General features: G+C 48.6%; 1 protein-coding gene across 3 annotated transcripts in view; it reads left to right on the forward strand.

Annotated features, from left to right (window-relative positions):
* WASHC3 (WASH complex subunit 3) overlaps positions 1–21,900 on the forward strand; it is a 34,987-nt gene that overhangs the window by 12,719 nt on the left and 368 nt on the right. For all 3 annotated transcript variants that reach the window (XM_063927805.1, XM_063927806.1, XM_063927807.1), the window contains exons 6-7: positions 157–279; positions 524–588. In XM_063927805.1, the coding sequence (XP_063783875.1) occupies positions 157–279; positions 524–588 (188 nt within the window). The remainder of the gene's footprint in view (positions 1–156; positions 280–523; positions 589–21,900) is intronic.

Genomic DNA, 21,900 nt, shown 5'->3' on the forward strand with positions numbered 1-21,900 from the left:
ATTATTATTATTATTATTATTATTAGTGATAACAGGGATGGAGGTGGGTGAACAAACAAATTCTGAATCACATCTGTCATGCATAATCCCCCCATAACTATTGGGGGTCTCTGGCATTTATCTTCTGCTGAAATGCAACTCTTATGTATTTTTCAGGTCATACAACAGAATTCAATAAATGATATTCACACATTACAGAAGGAAGAAGTACAAGCAGACAACGTTCCCACTGTCTCTAAAGATCCAAGATATGCCCGATATCTAAAGATGGTCCAAGTGGTAAGCGCCTAACCTCCTCTTACTATTGTTATGAAGGTCATTAATGGGAATTTGCTGTATAGTAGAAGTGACTATGTAGCTACTGTACTGTTTTTTTTTTCTTTGGCCATCACTGTATTTGGGAAATTAAACATTTTATAATTTGTTGAACTATTTATTTGTTTAGCACCCCCATATTATGCAGTGTTCCTCAGAGACTGTTGTGTTACTCATATATTTAGTCTAATTGTATCTATTTTTACAGGGGGTTCCTGTAATGGCAATCAGAAATAAAATGATATCCGAAGGGCTTAATCCTGATCTTCTAGAGTAAGTACTTTCCATCATATACAAAAAACATAACACTCAGCTCTTCCAGCACCAGAGGTTGGAGTTGAACTCTTAGGCTGGGCACGAGCGAACGGACGATATATCGCTGGCGGGTGTAGGCAAACAATGTGTCTGTATAAACGACATATCGAGTCAGCTGTGCGGCACAGGCGTTGGGCGATATATTTTTAGATATATCGTCGCCTCTGGCTGCGTGTGTGGCAGTCCATACACTTACTGTGGAGGCAGATGTCACAGCTGGGCGGGCAAATTCAAATGCCTGCCCAGCAGTGCTGCGAGACCGAGGCATCGGGCAACTGATTGGTATATATGCTATCCTGGCTCGGTTGGCGAGAGGGCGGGTCCTTCGAAGTGTTGGCGCAATGTGTGCCCAGGTTTCGAAGAGGACAGGACAGTTTTTATTCCTCCAACCAAGTGAATATTTTAGGCTATTATGTGGAAATAAAGGGCTTTATTTCGGTACCACAACATGACTTTCTATGTTTTTTATCGGCATTATAAAGGTAGGAAGTGCAGTCCATAAAAAAAAAAAAAAAATACAACTTTATTTCATTATTGTCACATTTCTCTTACGTTTAGAACTTTTGTTTTTTTCTCCCTTATCCACTAGGGGACACTGGAGTTACACTGGAGTATAGACAGGTGATGAGTGGATCCTGGCACTTTACATTTCGTTAGAATTATTTCTGGCTGCTCTCCCTCTATACCAAACTAATGGCCTAATTCAGCAAGGATTGCAAATTCTTCTAATTAGCAGGATTTGCAATACTTTTGTTAGCATGCTGGGGGCTGCCCATCGCAGAGCAAGGCCATCCAGCATGCTGACCGCTGCGTCCGTCCCCCCTTCACTTTAACAAGCAGAAATTGTATTTGCATCGCATTTTCTGCTTGTTAGCAGAAATTAAGGTTGCTTCCTGCCGGCATCTTTTTTGTATTTTTTTGCAGTTGGGGCGTATTTGTATTTTTATCATTGGCGTCCGTCAGCTCCTTCAGATATCGGACTGAAACACAAGGGCCTCTCTGGACGTATATATCTGTTTAACAAGAAAAATAAACTTGTAGTTACCTTTCCCACTTTTCAGCTGGAGGATCAGCTGTCTTCAGCTTGGAAACATCCAGATAAAAAATTCCAGATGTCCCGGCGTTTTCTTACTATCTACATTTTTCCGTCAGTTAATAGAGCCAAGTGGGACACCCCACCTCAGGTGGACCCTTCGGTATCCCAACTTTCCAAGACGACGACACTCCCTCTCCCAGGGGCCACGTCCTTGTGAGATGGATCAGTTACAAAATTGGAATCAACCCTCATCAATTTAAATTGCAGCAGGGTGTATAAGGCGGTTGAAAAGTGAGAAGAACAGTTGGTTGAGGGCTTTTGATTTAATGTTCCACAAGCTTTCTTAATTCCACTAGAAGCCTCTTGCATCCAGAGTTTTTGTACCTGTCCTGGTGCATCACTCAGGGCTTTTATTCAAACCTATTTGTAGTGCCAAATCCGGACGGCTCAGTCTGGCCTACTTTCAGTCTCAAACCGTTAAATGTTTGTGTTTTCATTGCTTCAAGGTGGAGTACCTACATTCAGTGATCGTGGGTCTGGAAGCTGAGGAATTTTTAGTGTCCTTGGACATCAAGGATGTGTTCCTCCACATTCTAGTTTGGGAACCGCATCAGGCATTTCCCTGTTTCGCCATCCAGGAGTCCCATTACCATTTTCAGGGTGTGCCTTTTAACCTCTCATCTGCCCCCCCAGGTATTTACCAAGGTAATGGCTGTGATTGTTGCAGATATAAAGTCTCTTGGGGTGTCCATTGTGCTATACCTGGACGACCATCTCATCAAGGCTCTATTGGCAAAAAGGCATCCGTTTGCTACGCAAAAATAGTGGCTTCCTTCGAGGCCATTCGGTTCAGCAGATTCCATTCCCGGCCTTTTTAGTTCGACATTCTGTCTCTGTGGCCGGAGTGCCATCTTCACATGCACAGAGTGGCTCATTTGTCTCCTCAGATTCGCATGTCTCTGCTATAGTGGCTTCAGACCGCTCCTCTCACGGCAAGTTGCCGCTTCAGCATCTGGAATTGGGTTCTCATGACCAAGGACACCAGCTTATGAGGCTTGGGTGCAGTGCTGATGGACAGCCAATTTCAGGGTCACTGGGTCCACCAGGAGGAGCTTAGGGCAATGTATAATGCCCTCACAGCATATTCTCTTTCGAGTGCATTAGGACAATGCTATGGCCATGGCGTACATCAGTTAACAAGGGGGAACTCGCTGTCGTTTGGACATGCAGGAGTACATCCGCATCCTGAAGTGGGTGGAAAGGTACGCTGAGGCTATCTCCACCGTGTTCATACTCTGGGTCGAGAACTGGGAGGCAGACTATGTCAGTTTCCAGGATCTCCACATTGGAAAATAGGCCCTCCTTCCAGAGGTGCTACTGCAGCTGGTCCGGCATTGACGCAGGACACAGACCTCATGGCCTCTCGGCGGAATCACCAGCTTCCACTGTATGGCTCCAGGACACTCAATCCAGCGGCGGATGTGGTGAATGCTCTGGCTGTTGCATTGATTCATCTGGTTTACCTCTTTCCACCCTTCCTTCTGCCGCGGGTTCTCAAACGCATCAAGCGCGATCCGCTACAGTCATTCTCGTGGCTCCGGATTGGATTCTGACCTTCTACAACTTCTTGCAGATAACAGTGGCTGCTGCCACTCAGACCTGTCTTCTTCAGCAGGGACCCTTCTGGTTCCCCAACTTAGCGTGTCTGCATTCAAAGGTGTGGCTGTTGAAGTCGTGATCCTAAGGCTCAGGGGTGTTCGGAAGTGATTATTCCCACCATGCTTCGGGTCCAGAAGCCGGTGACAGCTGCACATTATCATCGTATTTGGAAGTCTTACATAGTTTGGTGTGAACGACTTGTGGATTCTCCACTATGTCCTTCCAACTATCCTGCCTTGTTTTCTTCCTGCAGGCAGGTCTGGACGCTGGTCTGCATTTAGGTTCGCTGAACGTACGTGTCTGCCTTATCCATCTTTTTTACTGCTTCTGGAGATTCAACTTTCCTACAGGGTGCACTTTGAGTCCAGCCACCTTTTGTGCCTCCTACTGCACTTCAAGCTAGTGTTGTCCTTCCTCCAGTCAGCTGTGTTTGAGTTCCTGGAGGAGGTGGATCTTAAGTACCTGTCCTGGAAAATGGTTCTTTTGGCCCTGGCTTCAGCTCGGAGGGTTTCAGAGTTTGGGGCCTTGTCCTGTCGCTCCCCATATCTCATCTTCCATGACCATAGAGCTGAGCTTTGTACAAAGCTGACCTTCTTGCCAAATGTAGTCTTCACCTTGCTTATAAATCAGCCTATTGTGGTTACTGTTTTGTTGGCTGACGATGGTTCTGGCTCATTTCTTGAAGTGGTTTTTGGCGCTCTGGATCTATGTTGCATGTACGATGGCCTTGCGCAAATCAGATTCCCTGTTTGATGCTACCAAGCGAGGTTTTCCTGCTTCTAAGCAGACTCTGGCCAGGTGGATCTGTCTGGCTATTCGTCAGGCTTATGCGGCCAGTGCTCAGCCACCGGCTTCTTCTATCTTGGCGCATTCCATGTGCTCGGTTGGTACCTCTTGGGCTTCTGCGTTACAGCTTTGCTGTGTGGCCACTTGGTCCACGGTTCATACGTTTGTGCGGTTTTACAGTTTATATACTTTTTGCAGCCTCTGCTGCGGGGTTTGGTTGCAGGGTTTTGCAGTTTTCTCAGCGCTCTCCCATCGGGGGGAGAGAAGCTTTGAGACATCCCTAGTGTAACGCCAATGTCCCCTAGTAGATGAAGGAGTACTTACCGATGAATCCCTTATTCTGACTGCAGGGGACACTGGAAGTCCACCATGTGCTCTTCTTTTCCTGCTATTGTTCCTTGTATGTTGAGTATATGTTGGTTGTCTCCAGTATGTTTGTTATTGTTCTCTGTTTTTGTCTTTGGACCCTTTGTCCTGTTGGTTTCTCCTTCTACTTGTCTCTATTACTCTATTGTTTCTGCTCTCCATCTCCGCACGGGCTTGTTAATCTTAAGAGTCTAGTGGGGTACAGAGGGGGAGGAGCCAGCCACAATTGTAAAGAAATTTGAAAAATTGCCTGACTCCACTCGTCATTGTCTATGAACCTGTGTAACTCCAGTGCCCCCCATGAAATCGGAGAAAGGTATTTATTGGTAAATACCAAAATTCTATCTTTGCCTCTCCCCCCCCCACGCACACAAAATAAAAAAAAAGGTGAAATCTGCATTAGAAGCTACTTATTTGGAAGAGCTGTTCTGTATTCCCATTCCTGCAGGGGCTTCGGGGGAAAAAATACTAAAGCTTCTGAAAATAAAAAGTAGTGGTGTTGCACATTATAGCTATCATTTCTCTCAATGAGAGACCGAATCTGATCTATGGGCAATGCCACCACTTTCGTTTTCAGAAGCTTTAGTAAATCTTGTCCCTGAAGTCTTTGCTGCTGCAAGGTCTAAAGTAGAGCAAACAGATATTTTTCATGTAAACACTAGTAAAATGCCATGTACTTTTTCCACTCCTCCTGGTGATCTGTTGCTGTTGTGTGACCGTACACTGCACATTCTATTCTATTATTGCAAATGTTCATATAATAATAATAATAATAATAATAATAATAAAAAATTATTATCATTTTATTTATATAGCACTTTTCTGAAGCAGGACTCAGTCTTTTTAGATTGTATCTATCTTGTGTTTTCAAATGATAAATGGCTAATACAATGTTTTCAGCTTTTGTTTGCTTCTATCTGCATTTATATAGTGTTTTTAGCCCTTTGTGTGGCCAGAAAAAAACACATTGTTTCTCTTACGTCCTAGAGGATGCTGGGGACTCCGTAAGGACCATGGGGTATAGACGGGCTCTGCAGGAGACATGGGCAATATAAAGAACTTTAGATGGGTGTGCACTGGCTCCTCCTCCAGACCTCAGTTAGTTAGATCCTGTGCCCAGAGGAGACTGGGTGCACTACAGGGGAGCTCTCCTGAGTTTCTCTGAAAAATAATTTTATGTTTTTTATTTTCAGGGAGCATTGCTGGCAACAGGCTCCCTGCATCGTGGGACTGAGGAGAGAGAGAAGCAGACCTACTTAAATGATAGGCTCTGCTTCTTAGGCTACTGGACACCATTAGCTCCAGAGGGCCGGAACGCATGTCTCACCTTCGCCGTTCGTCCCGGAGCCGCGCCGCCGTCCTCCTCACAGAGTCGGAAGATAGAAGCCGGGTGAGTATAAGAAGAAAGAAGACTTCAAAGGCGGCAGAAGACTTCAAATCTTCCCTGAGGTAACGCTACGCGCCATTGCTCCCACACACATTTGGTTTCCAGTGTCAGTTGGCGCTGGGTGTGTGCTGGCATACTCTCTCTCTCTGTCTCTCCAAAGGGCCTTATTGGGGAACTGTCTCCATATAGATATATCCCTTAGTGTGTGGGGGTGTCGGTACGCGTGTGTCTGCATGTCTGAAGCGGAAGGCTCATCTAAGGAGCAGGTGGAGCAGATGATTGTGGTGTTTCCGTCGGCAACGCCGACACCTGATTGGTTGGATATGCTGAATGTTTTAAATGCAAATGTGTCTTTCTCTGACGTCCTAGTGGATGCTGGGAACTCCGTAAGGACCATGGGAAATAGACGGGCTCCGCAGGAGACTGGGCACTCCAAAAGAAAGATTAGGTACTATCTGGTGTGCACTGGCTCCTCCCTCTATGCCCCTCCTCCAGACCTCAGTTAGAATCTGTGCCCGGTCAGAGCTGGGTGCTCCTAGTGGGCTCTCCTGAGCTTGCTAGAAAGAAAGTATTGTTAGGTTTTTTATTTTCAGTGAGATCTGCTGGCAACAGACTCGCTGCTACGTGGGACTGAGGGGAGAGAAGCAAACCTACCTGCGTGCAGCTAGCTTGTGCTTCTTAGGCTACTGGAAACCATTAGCTCCAGAGGGTTCGAACACAGGGCCTGACCTCGATCGTCCGGAGCCGCGCCGCCGTCCCCCTTGCAGAGTCAAAAGACAGAAGAAGGAGATGAAATCGGTGGCAGAAGACTCCGGTCTTCATTAAGGTAGCGCACAGCACTGCAGCTGTGCGCCATTGCTCCCACAGCACACCACACACTCCGGTCACTGTAGGGTGCAGGGCCCTGGGGGGGGGGGGCGCCCTGGGCAGCAATAAGAATACCTTTTGGCACTAAATACACATAATACAGTCTGGAAAACTGTATATGTGTAAAAAAAAAAAACCCAGCTATTAAGCTATACAAAACGCGGGAGAAGCCCGCCGCTGAGGGGGCGGGGCCTTCTTCCTCAGCACACCAGCGCCATTTTCTCTTCACAGCTCCGCTGGAAGGACGCTCCCCAGGCTCTCCCCTGCAGTATCATGTACAAGAAGGGTAAAAAATAGAGGGGGGGCACATAAATTTAGCGCAAATAGGATAATAAGCAGCTATTGGGAAAAATCACTCATTATAGTGTAAATCCCTGTGTTTTATATAGCGCTGTGGTGTGTGCTGGCATACTCTGTCTCCCCAAAGGACTTTGTGGGGTCCTGTCCTCAGTCAGAGCATTCCCTGTGTGTGTGCGGTGTGTCGGTACGGCTGTGTCGACATGTTTGATGAGGAGGGTTACGTAGAGGCGGAGCAGGGGCAGATAAGTGTGGTGTCGCCCCCGACGGGGCCGACACCGGATTGGATGGATATGTGGAAGGTATTAACAGACAGTGTAAACTCCTTACATAAAAGATTCGATGACGCAGCAACCTTGGGACAGCCGGGATCTCAGCCCGCACCTGCCCAGGCGTCTCAGAGCCCATCAGGGGCTCATAAACGCCGGCTAGCTCAGATGGTAGACACAGATGTCGACACGGAGTCTGACTACAGTGTAGATGAGGAAGAGACAAATGTACAGTCTACAAAAGCAATCCGATGCATGATTACTGCAATGAAAAATGTTTCTCTAACGTCCTAGTGGATGCTGGGAACTCCGTAAGGACCATGGGGAATAGCGGGCTCCGAAGGAGGCTGGGCACTCTAGAAAGATCTTAGACTACCTGGTGTGCACTGGCCCCTCCCACTATGACCCTCCTCCAAGCCTCAGTTAGATTTCGTGCCCGGCCGAGGTTGGATGCACACTAGGGGCTCTCCTGAGCTCTTAGAAAGTTATAGTCTTAGAATTTGTTCTTTTCAGTGAGACCTGCTGGCAACAGGCTCACTGCAGCGAGGGACTAAGGGGAGAAGAAGCGAACTCGCCTGCTTGCAGCCGGATTGGGCTTCTTAGGCTACTGGACACCATTAGCTCCAGAGGGATCGACCGCAGGCCCAGCCTTGATGTTCGGTCCCGGAGCCGCGCCGCCGTCCCCCTTACAGAGCCAGAAGCAAGAAGATGGTCCGGAAAATCGGCGGCATGAAGACTCAGTCTTCACCAAGGTAGCGCACAGCACTGCAGCTGTGCGCCATTGCTCCTCACACACTTCATACTCCGGTCACTGAGGGTGCAGGGCGCTGGGGGGGGGCGCCCTGAGGCAGCAATAAAAACACCTTGGCTGGCAAAAATACCTCAATATATAGCCCCAGGGGCTATATATGAGGTAAATACTCCTGCCAGAAGTCCATAAAAAACGGGAGAATAGGCCGCGAAAAAGGGGCGGAGCCTATCTCCTCAGCACACTGGCGCCATTTTCCCTCACAGCTCCGTTGGAGGGAAGCTCCCTGGCTCTCCCCTGCAGTCTACAAGGGTTAAAAAAAGAGAGAGGGGGCACTAAATTTAGGCGCAGTATACATTATATATATATATATATATAGATATAAAGCTATAGGGGACATAACTCAGTTAGTCCCTGCAGTATATAGCGCTCTGGTGTGTGCTGGCATACTCTCACTCTGTCCCCCCAAAGGGCTTTTGTGGGTCCTGTCCTCGTTTAGAGCATTCCCTGTGTGTCTGCGGTGTGTCGGTACGGCTGTGTCGACATGTTGAATGAGGAGGCTTATATGGTGACGGAACAGAGGCCGATATATGTGATGTCGCCCCCTGTGGGGCCGACACCAGAGTGGATAGAGAGGTAAAAGGTATTAACCGACAGTGTCAACTCCTTACATAAAAGGGTGGATGACGTAACAGCTGTGGGACAGCCGGCTTCGCAGCCCGCGCCTGCCCAGGCGTCTCAAAGGCCATCAGGGGCTCAAAAACGCCCGCTCTCTCAGATGGCAGACACAGATGTCGACACGGAGTCTGACTCCAGTGTCGACAAGGTGGAGACATATACACAATCCAATCCGTGACTTGATCCCGGCAATAAAAAATGTGTTATACATTTCTGACTTTAACCTCTATAAATGGGTTTTAGGTTTGGGGAGAAAAAACAGGCAGTGTTTTGTTCCCCCATCAGATGAATAAATGAAGTGTGTGAAAAGCGTGGGTTCCCCCGTTAAGAAACTGGTAATTTATAAAAAGTTACTGATGGCGTACCCTTTCCCGCCAGGAGGATAAGTTACGCTGGGAGATATCCCCTAGGGTGGATAAGGCGCTCACACGTTTGTCAAAAAAGGTGGCACTGCCGTCTTAGGATACGGCCACTTTAATAGGTACCTGTTGATAAAAAAAAAAAACAGGAGGCTATCCTGAAGTCTGTATTTACACACTCAGGTACTAGACTGAGACCTGCAGATAGTGCTGCTGCAGCGTGGTTGGTGACCCTGTCAAACAGGGATAATAGTTGGCAAACATAAAAACATATTAAAGACGTTGTCTTATATATGGGGGATGCACAGAGGGATATTTTGCCGGCTGGCATCCAAAATAAATGTAATGTCCATTCTGTCAGGAGGGTATTAGAGACCTGTCACTGGACAGGTGATGCTGACTTAAAAAGCGCATAGAGAGCCTTATAAGAGTGAGGAATTATTTGGGGATGGTCTCTGGGACCTCGTATCCACAGCAACTGCTGGGAAGAAATAATTTTACCTCAGGTTTCCTCACAGAAAAAGGTACAGTCCTTTCGGCTTCAGAAAAGCAAGCGGGTCAAATGGCGCTTCCTTTCTGTACAGAGACAAGGGTAGAGGGAAAAAGCTGCACCAGTCAGCCTGTTCCCAGAATCAAGATTCTTCCCCCGCCTCCTGTGAGTACACACCATGACGCGGGTGCTCCACAGGTGTAGCCAGGTACGGTGGGGGGCCGCCTCAAAAATTTCAGCAATTAGTGGGCTCGCTCACAGGTGGATCCCTGTTTCTTCCAAGTAGTATTTCAGGGGTACAAGCTGGAATTAGAGATGTCTCCCCCCAGCCGTTTCCTAAAATATGCCTTGCTGACAACTCCCTCAAGCAGGGAGGCTGTGCTAGAGGCAATTAATAAGCGGTATTCCCAGCAGGTAATACTCAAGGTGCCCCTACTTCAACAAGGACGGGGTTACTATTCCACACGGGTTGGGGTACCGAAACCGCATGGTTCGGTGTGACCCATTTTATATTTAAAATCCTTGAACATAAAAAAATTCAAGTTCAAGATGGAATCGCTCAGGGCGGTTATTGCAAGCCTGGACGAGGGGGATTACATGGTATCCCGGGACATCAAGGATGCTTACCTGCATGTCCCCATTTACCATCCTCGCCAGGAGTACCTCAGATTTGTGGTACAGGATTACCATTACCAAGTCCAGACACTGCCGTTTGGACTGTACATGGCACCGATGGTGTTTTATCAAGGTAATGGCCGAAATGATGATACTCCTTCAAAAAAAAAAAGGGAGTTGTAATTATCCCGTAATTGGACAATCTCGTTATAAGGGCGAGGTCCAAGGAGCAGTTGGTAGTCGGGGTAGCACTATTTTGGAAAGTGCTACAACAGCATAGGTGGATTCTAAACAGTCCAAAGTCACAGCTGGTTCCTATGACACGTCTACTGTTCCTGGGGATGGTTCTGGACATAAACCAGAAATAGTGTTCATCCCGGAGGAGAAAGCCAAGGAGTTGTCATCTCTAGTCAGAGACCTCCTGAAACCAAAATAGGTAGCGGTGCATCATTGCACGCGAGTCCTGGGAAAAATGGTAGCTTCTTACGAAGCAATCCCATTAGGCAGGTTCCATACAAGAACTTTTCAGAGGGACCTGTTGGACAAGTGGTCCGGATCGCATCTTCCGATGCATAGGCTGATAACCCTGTCTCCAAGGACCAGGGTATCTCTACTGTGGTGGCTGCAGAGTGCCCATCTTCAAGAGGGCCGCAGGTTCGGCATACAGGACTAGGTCCTAGTGACCATGGATTCCAGCCTTTGAGGCTGGGGGGCAGTCGCATAGGGAAGAAACTTCCAGGGACTTTGGTCAAGTCAGGTTATTTCCCTACACATAAATATTCTGGATCTGAGGGCCATTTACAATGCCCTGAGGCCAGCAAGGCCTCTGCTTCAAAACCAGCCGGTACTGATCCAATCAGACAACATCACGGCAGTCGCCCATGTAATCAACAGGGCGGCACAAAAAGCAGGATGGCGATGGCAGAAGCCACAAGGATTCTCCGATAGGCGGAAAATCATGTGTTAGCACTGTCAGCAGTGTTCATTCCCGGAGTGGACAACTGGGAAGCAGATCTTCTCAACAGACACGACCTCCACCCGGGAGAATGGGGACTTCCTCCAGAAGTCTTCCAATAGGATTGTACACCATTGGGAAAGGCCACAGGTGGACATGATGGCGTCCCGCCTTAACAAAAAGCTAAAAAAGATATTGCTCCAGGTCAAGGGACCCTCAGGCGATAGCTATGGACGCTCTGGTAACACCGTGGGTGTACCAGTCGGTTTAGGTGTTCTCCCCTCTGCCTCTCATACCAAAGGTACTGAGAATAATAAGAAGGCGAGGAGTAAGAACGATACTCGTGGATGGCCAAGAAGAGCTTGGTACCCAGAACTTCAAGAAATTATATCAGAGGACCAATGGCCTCTGCCACTCAGTCAGGACCTGCGGCAGCAGGGGCCCTGTCTGTTCCAAGACTTACCGCGGCTGCGTTTGACGGCATGGCGGTTGAACGCCGGATCCTGAAGGAAAAGGGTATTCCGGAGGAAGTAATTCCTACGCTTACTAAAGCCAGGAAAGTGGTTACAGCAACTCATTATCAACGCATATGGCGAAAATATGTTGCATGGTGTGAGGCCGAAAGGGCCCCAACAGAGGAATTTCAACTAGGTCGATTTCTGCATTTCCTGCAAGCAGGAGTGACTATGGGCCTTAAATTGGGTTCCATTAAGGTACAGATCTCGGCTCTGTCGATTTTCTTTCAAAAAAGAACTAGCTTCAGTACCTGAAGTTCAGACATTTATAAAAGGAGTGCTGCATAGTCAGCCCCCGTTTGTGCCTCCTGTGGCACCTTGGGATCTCAACGTGGTGTTGAGTTTTCTTAAAATCACTTTGGTTTGAACCACTAAAAACCGTGGATCTGAAATATCTCACATGGAAGGTGGTTATGTTATTGGCCTTGGCTTCTGCCAGGCGAGTATCAGAATTGGCGGCTTTGTCTTGTAAAAGCCCTTATTTGATTTTCCATATGGATAGGGCAGAATTGAGGACTCGTCCCCAGTTTCTCCCTAAGGTGGTGTCAGCGTTTCACCTGAACCAGCCTATTGTGGTGCCTGCGGCTACTAAGGATTTGGAGGACTCCAAGTTGCTAGACGTTGTCAGGGCCCTGAAAATATATGTTTCCAGGACGGCTGGAGTCAGAAAATCTGACTCGCTGTTTATCCTATATGCACCCAACAAGCTGGGTGCTCCTGCTTCTAAGCAGACTATTGCTCGTTGGATTTGTAGTACAATTCAGCTTGCACATACTGTGGCAGGCCTGCCACAGCCAAAATCTGTCAATGCCCATTCCACAAGGAAGGTGGGCTCATCTTGGGCGGCTGCCCGAGGGGTCTCGGCTTTACAACTTTGCCGAGCAGCTACTTGGTCAGGGGCAAACACGTTTGCAAAATTCTACAAATTTGATACCCTGGCTGAGGAGGACCTGGAGTTCTCTCATTCGGTGCTGCAGAGTCATCCGCACTCTCCCGCCCGTTTGGGAGCTTTGGTATAATCCCCATGGTCCTTACGGAGTTCCCAGCATCCACTAGGACGTTAGAGAAAATAAGAATTTACTCACCGGTAATTCTATTTCTCGTAGTCCGTAGTGGATGCTGGGCGCCCATCCCAAGTGCGGTTTATCTGCATTACTTGTACATAGTTATTGTTAACTAAATCGGGTTATTGTTGAGCCATCTGTTGAGAGGCTCTATTGTTTCATACTGTTAACTGTGTTTCATATCACGAGTTGTACGGTGTGATTGGTGTGGCTGGTATGAGTCTTACCCGGGATTCAAAATCCTTCCTTATTGTGTACGCTCGTCCGGGCACAGTACCTAACTGAGGCTTGGAGGAGGGTCATAGTGGGAGGGGCCAGTGCACACCAGGTAGTCTAAGATCTTTCTAGAGTGCCCAGCCTCCTTCGGAGCCCGCTATTCCCCATGGTCCTTACGGAGTTCCCAGCATCCACTACGGACTACGAGAAATAGAATTACCGGTGAGTAAATTCTTATTATTGCACATTTCTGATGTTAACCCGGTTACTACCAAGAGGGGTATTATGTTTGGGGAGAAAAGGCAGCCAGTGACTTTTCCCCCATCTGATGAATTAAATGAATTGTGTGAAGAAGCGTGGAGTTCCCCCGATAAGAAACTAGTGATTTCTAAGAGGTTACTGATGGCGTACCCTTTCCCGCCAACGGACAGGTTACTTTGGGAAACATCCGCTAGGGTGGACAAGGCGCTCACACGCTTATCAAAAAAGGTGGCACTGCCGTCTCGGGATACGGCCGCCCTAAAGGAAGCTATCCTGAAGTCTGTGTATACACACTCGGGTACTATACTGAGACCTGGTATTGCTTCAGCATGGATGTGTAGTGCTGCAGCAGCATGGTCTGATACCCTGTCAGACAACATTGATTCCCTCGACAGGGATACTATTTTGCTAACCATAGAACATATAAAAGACGTCTTTTATATATGCGGGATGCACAGAGGGACATTTGCCTGCTGGCATTTAGAATTAATGCAATGTCCATTTCTGCCAGGAGAGTATTATGGACTCGGCAGTGGACAGGTGATGCTGATTCTAAAAAAACACATGGAGGTTTTGCCTTATAAGGGTGAGGAATTGTTTGGGGACGGTCTCTCGGACCTCGTATCCACGGCAACAGCTGGGAAGTCAACTTTTTTACCTCATGTTCCCTCACAGCCTAAGAAAGCACCGTATTATCATGTACAGTCCTTTCGGCCTCAGAAAGGCAAGAGGATCAGAGGCGCATCCTTTCTGCCCAGAGGCAGGGGTAGAGGAAAGAAGCTGCACCAGACAGCCAGTTCCCAGGAACAGAAATCCTCCCCCGCTTCCACTAAGTCCACCGCATGACGCTGGGGCTCCACAGGCGGAGCCGGGTGCGGTGGGGGCGCGTCTCCGAAACTTCAGCAACCAGTGGGTTCGCTCACAAGTGGATCTCTGGGCTGTACAAATTGTATCTCAGGGATACAAGCTGGAGTTCGAGGCGACTCCCCCTCGCCGTTACCTCAAATCAGCCTTGCCAGCTGCTCCCAGGGAAAGGGAGGTAGTACTGGCGGCAATTCACAAGCTGTACCTCCAGCAGGTGATAATCAAGGTTCCTCTCCTTCAACAGGGACGGGGTTACTATTCCACAATGTTTGTGGTACCGAAACCAGACGGGTCGGTGAGACCCATTCTGAATTTAAAATCCTTGAACACTTATGTAAGGAAGTTCAAGTTCAAAATGGAATCGCTCAGGGCGGTTATTGCAAGCCTGGAAGAGGGGGATTTTATGGTGTCGCTGGACATCAAGGATGCTTACTTGCATGTCCCCATTTACCCACCTCACCAGGAGTACCTCAGGTTTGTGGTACAGGATTGTCATTACCAATTCCAGACGTTGCCGTTTGGTCTGTCCACGGCACCGAGAGTATTTACCAAGGTAATGGCCGAAATGATGATACTCCTTCGGAAGAAGGGAGTTATAATTATCCCGTACTTGGACGATCTCCTTATAAAGGCGAGGTTCAGAGAGCAGTTGTTGGTCAGCGTAGCACTCTCTCGGGAAGTGTTGCAACAGCACGGCTGGATTCTGAATATCCCAAAGTCGCAGCCGATTCCTGCGACGCGTCTGCTTTTCCTGGGCATGATTCTGGACACAGAACAGAAGAAGGTGTTTCTCCTGGTGGAGAAGGCCCAGGAATTGTCATCTCTGGTCAGGGACCTCCTGAGACCAAGACAGGTGTCGGTGCATCACTGCACGCGAGTCCTGGGAAAGATGGTGGCTTCTTACGAAGCAATTCCCTTCGGCAGGTTCCATGCAAGAATCTTTCAGTGGGATCTGTTAGACAAATGGTCCGGATCGCATCTTCAGATGCATCGGTTGATCACCCTGTCCCCAAGGGCCAGGGTGTCTCTGCTGTGGTGGCTGCAGAGTGCTCATCTTCTCGAGGGCCGCAGATTCGGCATACAGGACTGGGTCCTGGTGACCACGGATGCAAGCCTCCGAGGATGGAGGGCAGTCACTCAGGGAAGGAACTTCCAAGGACAGTGGTCAAGTCAGGAGACTTCACTACACATAAATATACTGGAACTAAGGGCCATTTACACCGCCCTGAGGCAACCAGAGCCCCTGTTTCAAAACCAACCAGTGCTGATTCAGTCAGACAACATCACGGCGGTCGCCCATGTAAACCGCCAGGGCGGCACAAGAAGCAGGATGGCAATGGCAGAAGCCACAAGGATTCTTTGATGGGCGGAGAATCACGTGCTAGCACTTGTCAGCAGTGTTCATTCCGGGAGTGGACAACTGGGAAGCAGACTTCCTCAGCAGGCACGACCTCCACCCGGGAGAGTGGGGACTTCATCAAGAAGTCTTCACACAGATTGTAAACATTTGGGAACTGCCACAGGTGGACATGATGGCATCCCGCCTCAACAAAAAGTTAAAAAAATATTGCGCCAGGTCACGGGACCCTCAGGCGATAGCTGTGGACGCACTAGTGACACCGTGGGTGTACCAGTCGGTTTATGTGTTCCCTCCTCTTCCTCTCATACCCAAGGTACTGAGGATAGTACGAAAGAGAGGAGTAAGAACTATACTCATCGTTCCGGATTGGCCAAGAAGAACTTGGTACCCAGAACTACAAGAAATGATCTCAGAGGACCCATGGCCTCTGCCTCTCAGACAGGACCTGTTACAGCAGGGGCCGTGTCTGTTCCAAGACTTACCGCGGCTGCGTTTGACGGCATGGCGGTTGAACGCCGGATCCTAGCGGAAAAGGGCATTCCGGATGAAGTTATTCCTACGCTGATGAAGGCTAGGAAAGACGTGACAGCACAACATTATCACCGTATATGGCGAAAATATGTTGCTTGGTGTGAGGCCAGGAAGGCCCCTACAGAGGAATTCCAGCTGGGTCGATTCCTGCACTTCCTACAGTCAGGAGTGACTATGGGCCTAAAATTAGGATCCATAAAGGTCCAGATTTCGGCCCTATCTATTTTCTTTCAAAAAGAACTGGCTTCACTGCCTGAAGTTCAGACGTTTGTTAAGGGAGTGCTGCATATTCAGCCCCCTTTTGTGCCTCCAGTGGCACCTTGGTATCTTAACGTTGTGTTGGATTTCCTGAAATCCCACTGGTTTGAGCCACTTAAGACCGTGGAGCTAAAATATCTCACGTGGAAAGTGGTCATGCTATTGGCCTTAGCTTCGGCTAGGTGTGTGTCAGAATTGGCGGCTTTGTCATGTAAAAGCCCTTATCTGATCTTCCATATGGACAGGGCAGAATTGAGGACTCGTCCCCAATTTCTCCCTAAGGTGGTATCGGCGTTTCATTTGAACCAACCTATTGTGGTGCCTGCGGCTACTCGGGACTTGGAGGCTTCCAAGTTAGTAGATGTAGTCGGGGCTTTGAAAATCTATGTAGCCAGGACGGCTGGAGTCAGGAAAACTGACTCGCTGTTTATCCTGCATGCACCCAACAAACTGGGTGCTCCGGCTTCAAAGCAAACTATTGCGCGCTGGATCTGTAACACGATTCAGCAAGCTCATTCTGCGGCAGGGTTACCGCATCCTAAATCGGTAAAAGCCCATTCCACAAGGAAGGTGGGCTCTTCTTGGGCGGCTGCCCGAGGGGTCTCTGCTTTACAGCTTTGCCGAGCTGCTACTTGGTCGGGTTCAAACACATTTGCTAAGTTCTACAAGTTTGATACCCTGGCTGAGGAGGACCTTGCCTTTGCTCATTCGGTGCTGCAGAGTCATCCGCACTCTCCCGCCCGTTTGGGAGCTTTGGTATAATCCCCATGGTCCTTACGGAGTTCCCAGCATCCACTAGGACGTCAGAGAAAATAAGAATTTACTCACCGGTAATTCTATTTCTCGTAGTCCGTAGTGGATGCTGGGCGCCCGTCCCAAGTGCGGACTCTGCAATACATGTATATAGTTATTGCTTAACTAAAGGGTTATTGTTATGAGCCATCTGTTACTGAGGCTCAGTTGTTGTTCATACTGTTAACTGGGTATGGTTATCACAAGTTGTACAGTGTGATTGGTGTGGCTGGTATGAGTCTTACCCTGGATTCCAAATCCTTTCCTTGTTGTGTCAGCTCTTCCGGGCACAGTTTCCTTAACTGAGGTCTGGAGGAGGGGCACAGAGGGAGGAGCCAGTGCACACCAGATAGTACCTAATCTTTCTTTTGGAGTGCTAAGTCTCCTGCGGAGCCCGTCTATTCCCCATGGTCCTTACGGAGTTCCCAGCATCCACTACGGACTACGAGAAATAGAATTACCGGTGAGTAAATTCTTATTTTATTACATCAGAAGTTGGACAAAGCAGAGTCCAGGGATAGAACAGGGAGTCAATCCATGGCGTTGGCTGTGTCACAGGACCCTTCAGGGTCTCAGAAACGTCCCCTGTCCCAAGTAGCAGACACTGATACCGACACGGATTCTGATTCTAGTGTCGACTACGATGATGCGAGGTTACACCCAATGGTGGCCAAAAGTATTCATTATATGATTATTGCAATAAAGGATGTTTTACATATAACTGATGACCCCTCTGTCCCTGACAAGAGGGTACACATGTTTAAGGAAAAGAAACCTGAGGTAACCTTTCCCCCATCTCATGAGCTGAACACGTTATTTGAAAAGGCTTGGGAAACTCCAGACAAGAAACTGCAGATTCCCAAAAGAATTCTTATGGCGTATCCTTTCCCTGCGCAGGACAGGTTACGGTGGGAGTCCTCACCCAGGGTGGCCAAGGCGTTAACGCGCTTGTCCAAAAAGGTGGCGCTACCGTCTCCAGACACGGCAGCCCTCAAGGATCCTGCTGATCGCAGACAGGAAACTACCTTAAAATCTATTTATACACACATGGGGGCCTTGCTCAGACCGGCAATAGCGTCTGCTTGGGTTTGTAGCGCTGTTGTGGCTTGGACAGATACTTTGTCAGCTGACATTGATACCCTGGATAGGGATACCATTTTATTGACCTTAGGTCACATTAAAGACGCAGTCTTATATATGAGAGACGCTCAGAGAGACGTTGGTCTGCTAGGTTCGAGAGCCAACGCCATGGCGATTTCTGCTAGGCGTGCCCTGTGGACCCGCCAATGGATGGGTGATGCAGACTCAAAGAAGCATATGGAAGTTTTACCTTACAAAGGTGAGAATTTATTTGGGAAAGGACCTGGTTTCCACAGCAAGTCTACTTTTTTACCTTATGTTTCCCCACAGCAAAAGATAACACCGCAATATCAGATGCAGTCCTTTCGGTCGCATAAGTCCAGAAGAGGTCGGGGCTCTTCCTTCCTCGCCAGAGGTAAGGGAAGAGGGAAAAAACTGCCTGCTACGGCTAGTTTCCAGGAGCAGAAGTCCTCCCCGGCTTCTATTAAATCCACCGCATGACGCTGGGGCTCCACTGAGGGAGTCTGCGCCGGTGGGGGCACGTCTTCGACTCTTCAGCCACGTCTGGGTTCAGTCAGACGTGGATCCTTGGGCACAAGCTAGAATTCGAAGACATTGCTTCCTCGCCGGTTTTTCAAATCTGCTCTACCAGCTTCTCCCCCAGAGAGGGAGATAGTTTTAGCTGCAATTCAAAAACTGTGTCAACAACAAGTGGTTGTCGAGGTTCCCCTAGTTCAACAGGGGAAGGGGTACTATTCAACCCTATTTGTGGTCCCAAAACCGGATGGCTCGGTCAGACCCATTCTAAATTTAAAATCCCTAAACCTGTACTTGAAAAAGTTCAAATTCAAGATGGAATTGCTCCGGGCAGTTATCTCCAGCCTGGAAGGGGGGGAATTTATGGTGTCACTGGACATAAAGGACGCATACCTTCATGTCCCCATATATCCCCCTCATCAGGCGTACCTGAGATTCGCTGTACAGGACTGTCATTACCAGTTTCAGACGTTGCCGTTTGGGCTTTCCATGGCCCCGAGGATTTTCACCAAGGTAATGGCGGAAATGATGGTGCTTCTGCGCCGGCAGGGAGTCACAATTATCCCATACTTGGACGATCTCCTGATAAAGGCGAGATCGAGAGATCAGTTGCTGAAAAGTGTGGCGCTCTCCCTGAGAGTGCTGCAGCAACATGGCTGGATTCTGAATCTACCAAAGTCACAGTTGGTTCCAACAACTCAGCTATCTTTCTTAGGCATGATTCTGGACACGGAACAAAAGAGGGTTTTTCTCCCAATGGAAAAAGCCCAGGAACTCCAGAACATGGTCAGAGACCTGTTAAAACCGAAAAGAGTGTCAGTCCATCAATGCACTCGAGTACTGGGAAAAATGGTGACGACCTACGAGGCCAATCCCCTTTGGCAGGTTTCATGCGAGGACATTTCAGAGGGACCTTCTGGACAAGTGGTCCGGGTCCCATCTTCAAATTCATCAGAAAATAAGCCTGTCCCCCAGGGCCAGGGTGTCTCTCCTGTGGTGGCTGCAGAGTCCTCACCTTTTAGAGGGTCGCAGGTTCGGCATTCAAGAATGGGTTCTGGTTACCACGGACGCGAGCCTCCAAGGATGGGGAGCAGTCACACAAGGAAGAAACTTTCAGGGAATATGGTCAAGCCAGGAGGCTTGTCTACACATCAACGTACTGGAATTGAGGGCCATATACAACGGCCTACGTCAAGCGGAGAATCTTCTTCGCGACCTACCGGTTCTGATTCAATCAGAAAACGTCACAGCCGTGGCTCATGTAAACCGCCAAGGCGGAACAAGGAGCAGAGTGGCAATGGCGGAGGCCACCAGGATTCTGCGCTGGGCGGAAAATCACATAAGCGCTTTTGGCAGCAGTCTTCATTCCGGGAGTGGACAACTGGGAAGCAGACTTCCTCAGCAGACATGATCTCCATCCAGGAGAGTGGGGACTTCATCAAGAAGTTTTTGCAGAGATAACAAGTCATTGAGGACTTCCTCAAATAGACATGATGGCGTCACGCCTCACCAAGAAGCTTCGGAGGTATTGTGCCAGGTCAAGGGACCCTCAGGCAGTAGCAGTGGACGCCCTGGTGACACCGTGGGTGTTTCAGTCGGTCTATGTGTTCCCTCCTCTTCCACTCATCTCAAAGATATTGAGAATCATAAGACGAAAAAGAGTGCAGACAGTACTCATTGTTCCAGATTGGCCTCGAAGGGCCTGGTATTCCGATCTTCAGGAAATGCTCACAGAAGATCCGTGGCCTCTTCCTCTCAGAGAGGACCTGTTGCAACAGGGGCCCTGCGTGTTCCAAGACTTACCGCAGTTACGTTTGACGGCATGGCGGTTGAACACCGAATCCTAGCTGGGAAAGGCATTCCGGAAGAAGTCATCCCTACTCTGATGAAGGCTAGAAAGGAGGTGACGGCGAAACATTATCACCGTATCTGGAGAAAGTATGTATCTTGGTGTGAATCCAAAAATGCTCCTACGGAAGTTTTCCATCTGGGCCGTTTTCTCCACTTTCTACAGACAGGAGTGGATATGGGCCTAAAATTAGGCTCCATTAAGGTACAGATTTCGGCCCTATCAATTTTCTTTCAGAAGGAATTGGCTTCTCTCCCAGAAGTCCAAACTTTTTTGTAAAGGGAGTGCTGCACATACAGCCTCCTTTTGTGCCTCCAGTGGCACCATGGGACCTTAACGTGGTGTTACAGTTCCTAAAATCTCACTGGTTTGAACCTCTTCAAACGGTTGAATTGAAATTTCTCACTTGGAAGGTGGTCATGTTGTTGGCCTTGGCATCTGCAAGGCGGGTGTCTGAATTGGCGGCTTTGTCTCACAAAAGCCCCTATCTGATTTTCCATGTGGATAGAGCAGAATTAAGGACTCTTCCTCAATTTTTGCCTAAGGTGGTTTCATCGTTTCATATGAACCAACCTATTGTGGTACCTGTGGCTACGAAGGACTTGGAGGATTCCAAGTCCCTTGATGTAGTCAGGGCCTTAAAAATATATGTAGCCAGGACGGCTCGGGTTAGGAAAACAGAGGCACTGTTTGTCCTGTATGCAGCCAACAAGGTTGGCTCTCCTGCTTCTAAGCAGACTTGCTCGCTGGATCTGTAACACGATTCAGCAGGCTCATTCTACGGCTGGATTGCCGTTACCAAATTCGGTAAAGGCCCATTCCACTAGGAAGGTGGGCTCTTCTTGGGCGGCTGCCCGAGGCGTCTCGGCATTACAGCTTTGCCGAGCGGCGACTTGGCCGGGTTCAAACACTTTTGCTAAATTCTACAAGTTTGATACCTTGGCTGAGGAGGACCTCATGTTTGCTCAATCGGTGCTGCAGAGTCATCCGCACTCTCCCGCCCGGTCTGGAGCTTTGGTATAATCCCCATGGTCCTTACGGAGTCCCCAGCATACTCTAGGACGTAAGAGAAAATAAGATTTTAAACCTACCGGTAAATCTTTTTCTCCTAGTCCATAGAGGATGCTGGGCGCCCGTCCCAGTGCGGACATGTTTCTGCAAGGCTTGTATATAGTTATTGCTTACATAAGGGTTATGTTAAGATCAGCATCCGCCAACGACTGTTTTGTTCATACTGTTAACTGGTTGCGTATATTCCATGTTATATGGTGTGGGCTGGTATGAATCTTGCCCTTAGATTAACAAAAATCCTTTCCTCGTACTGTCCGTCTCCTCTGGGCACAGTTTCTCTAACTGAGGTCTAGAGGAGGGGCATAGAGGGAGGAGCCAGTGCACACCCATCTAAAGTTCTTTATAGTGCCCATGTCTCCT

The sequence above is a fragment of the Pseudophryne corroboree genome, chromosome 6 (assembly GCF_028390025.1).
Source record: "Pseudophryne corroboree isolate aPseCor3 chromosome 6, aPseCor3.hap2, whole genome shotgun sequence".
In the NCBI taxonomy this organism is placed as follows: Eukaryota; Metazoa; Chordata; class Amphibia; order Anura; family Myobatrachidae; genus Pseudophryne; species Pseudophryne corroboree.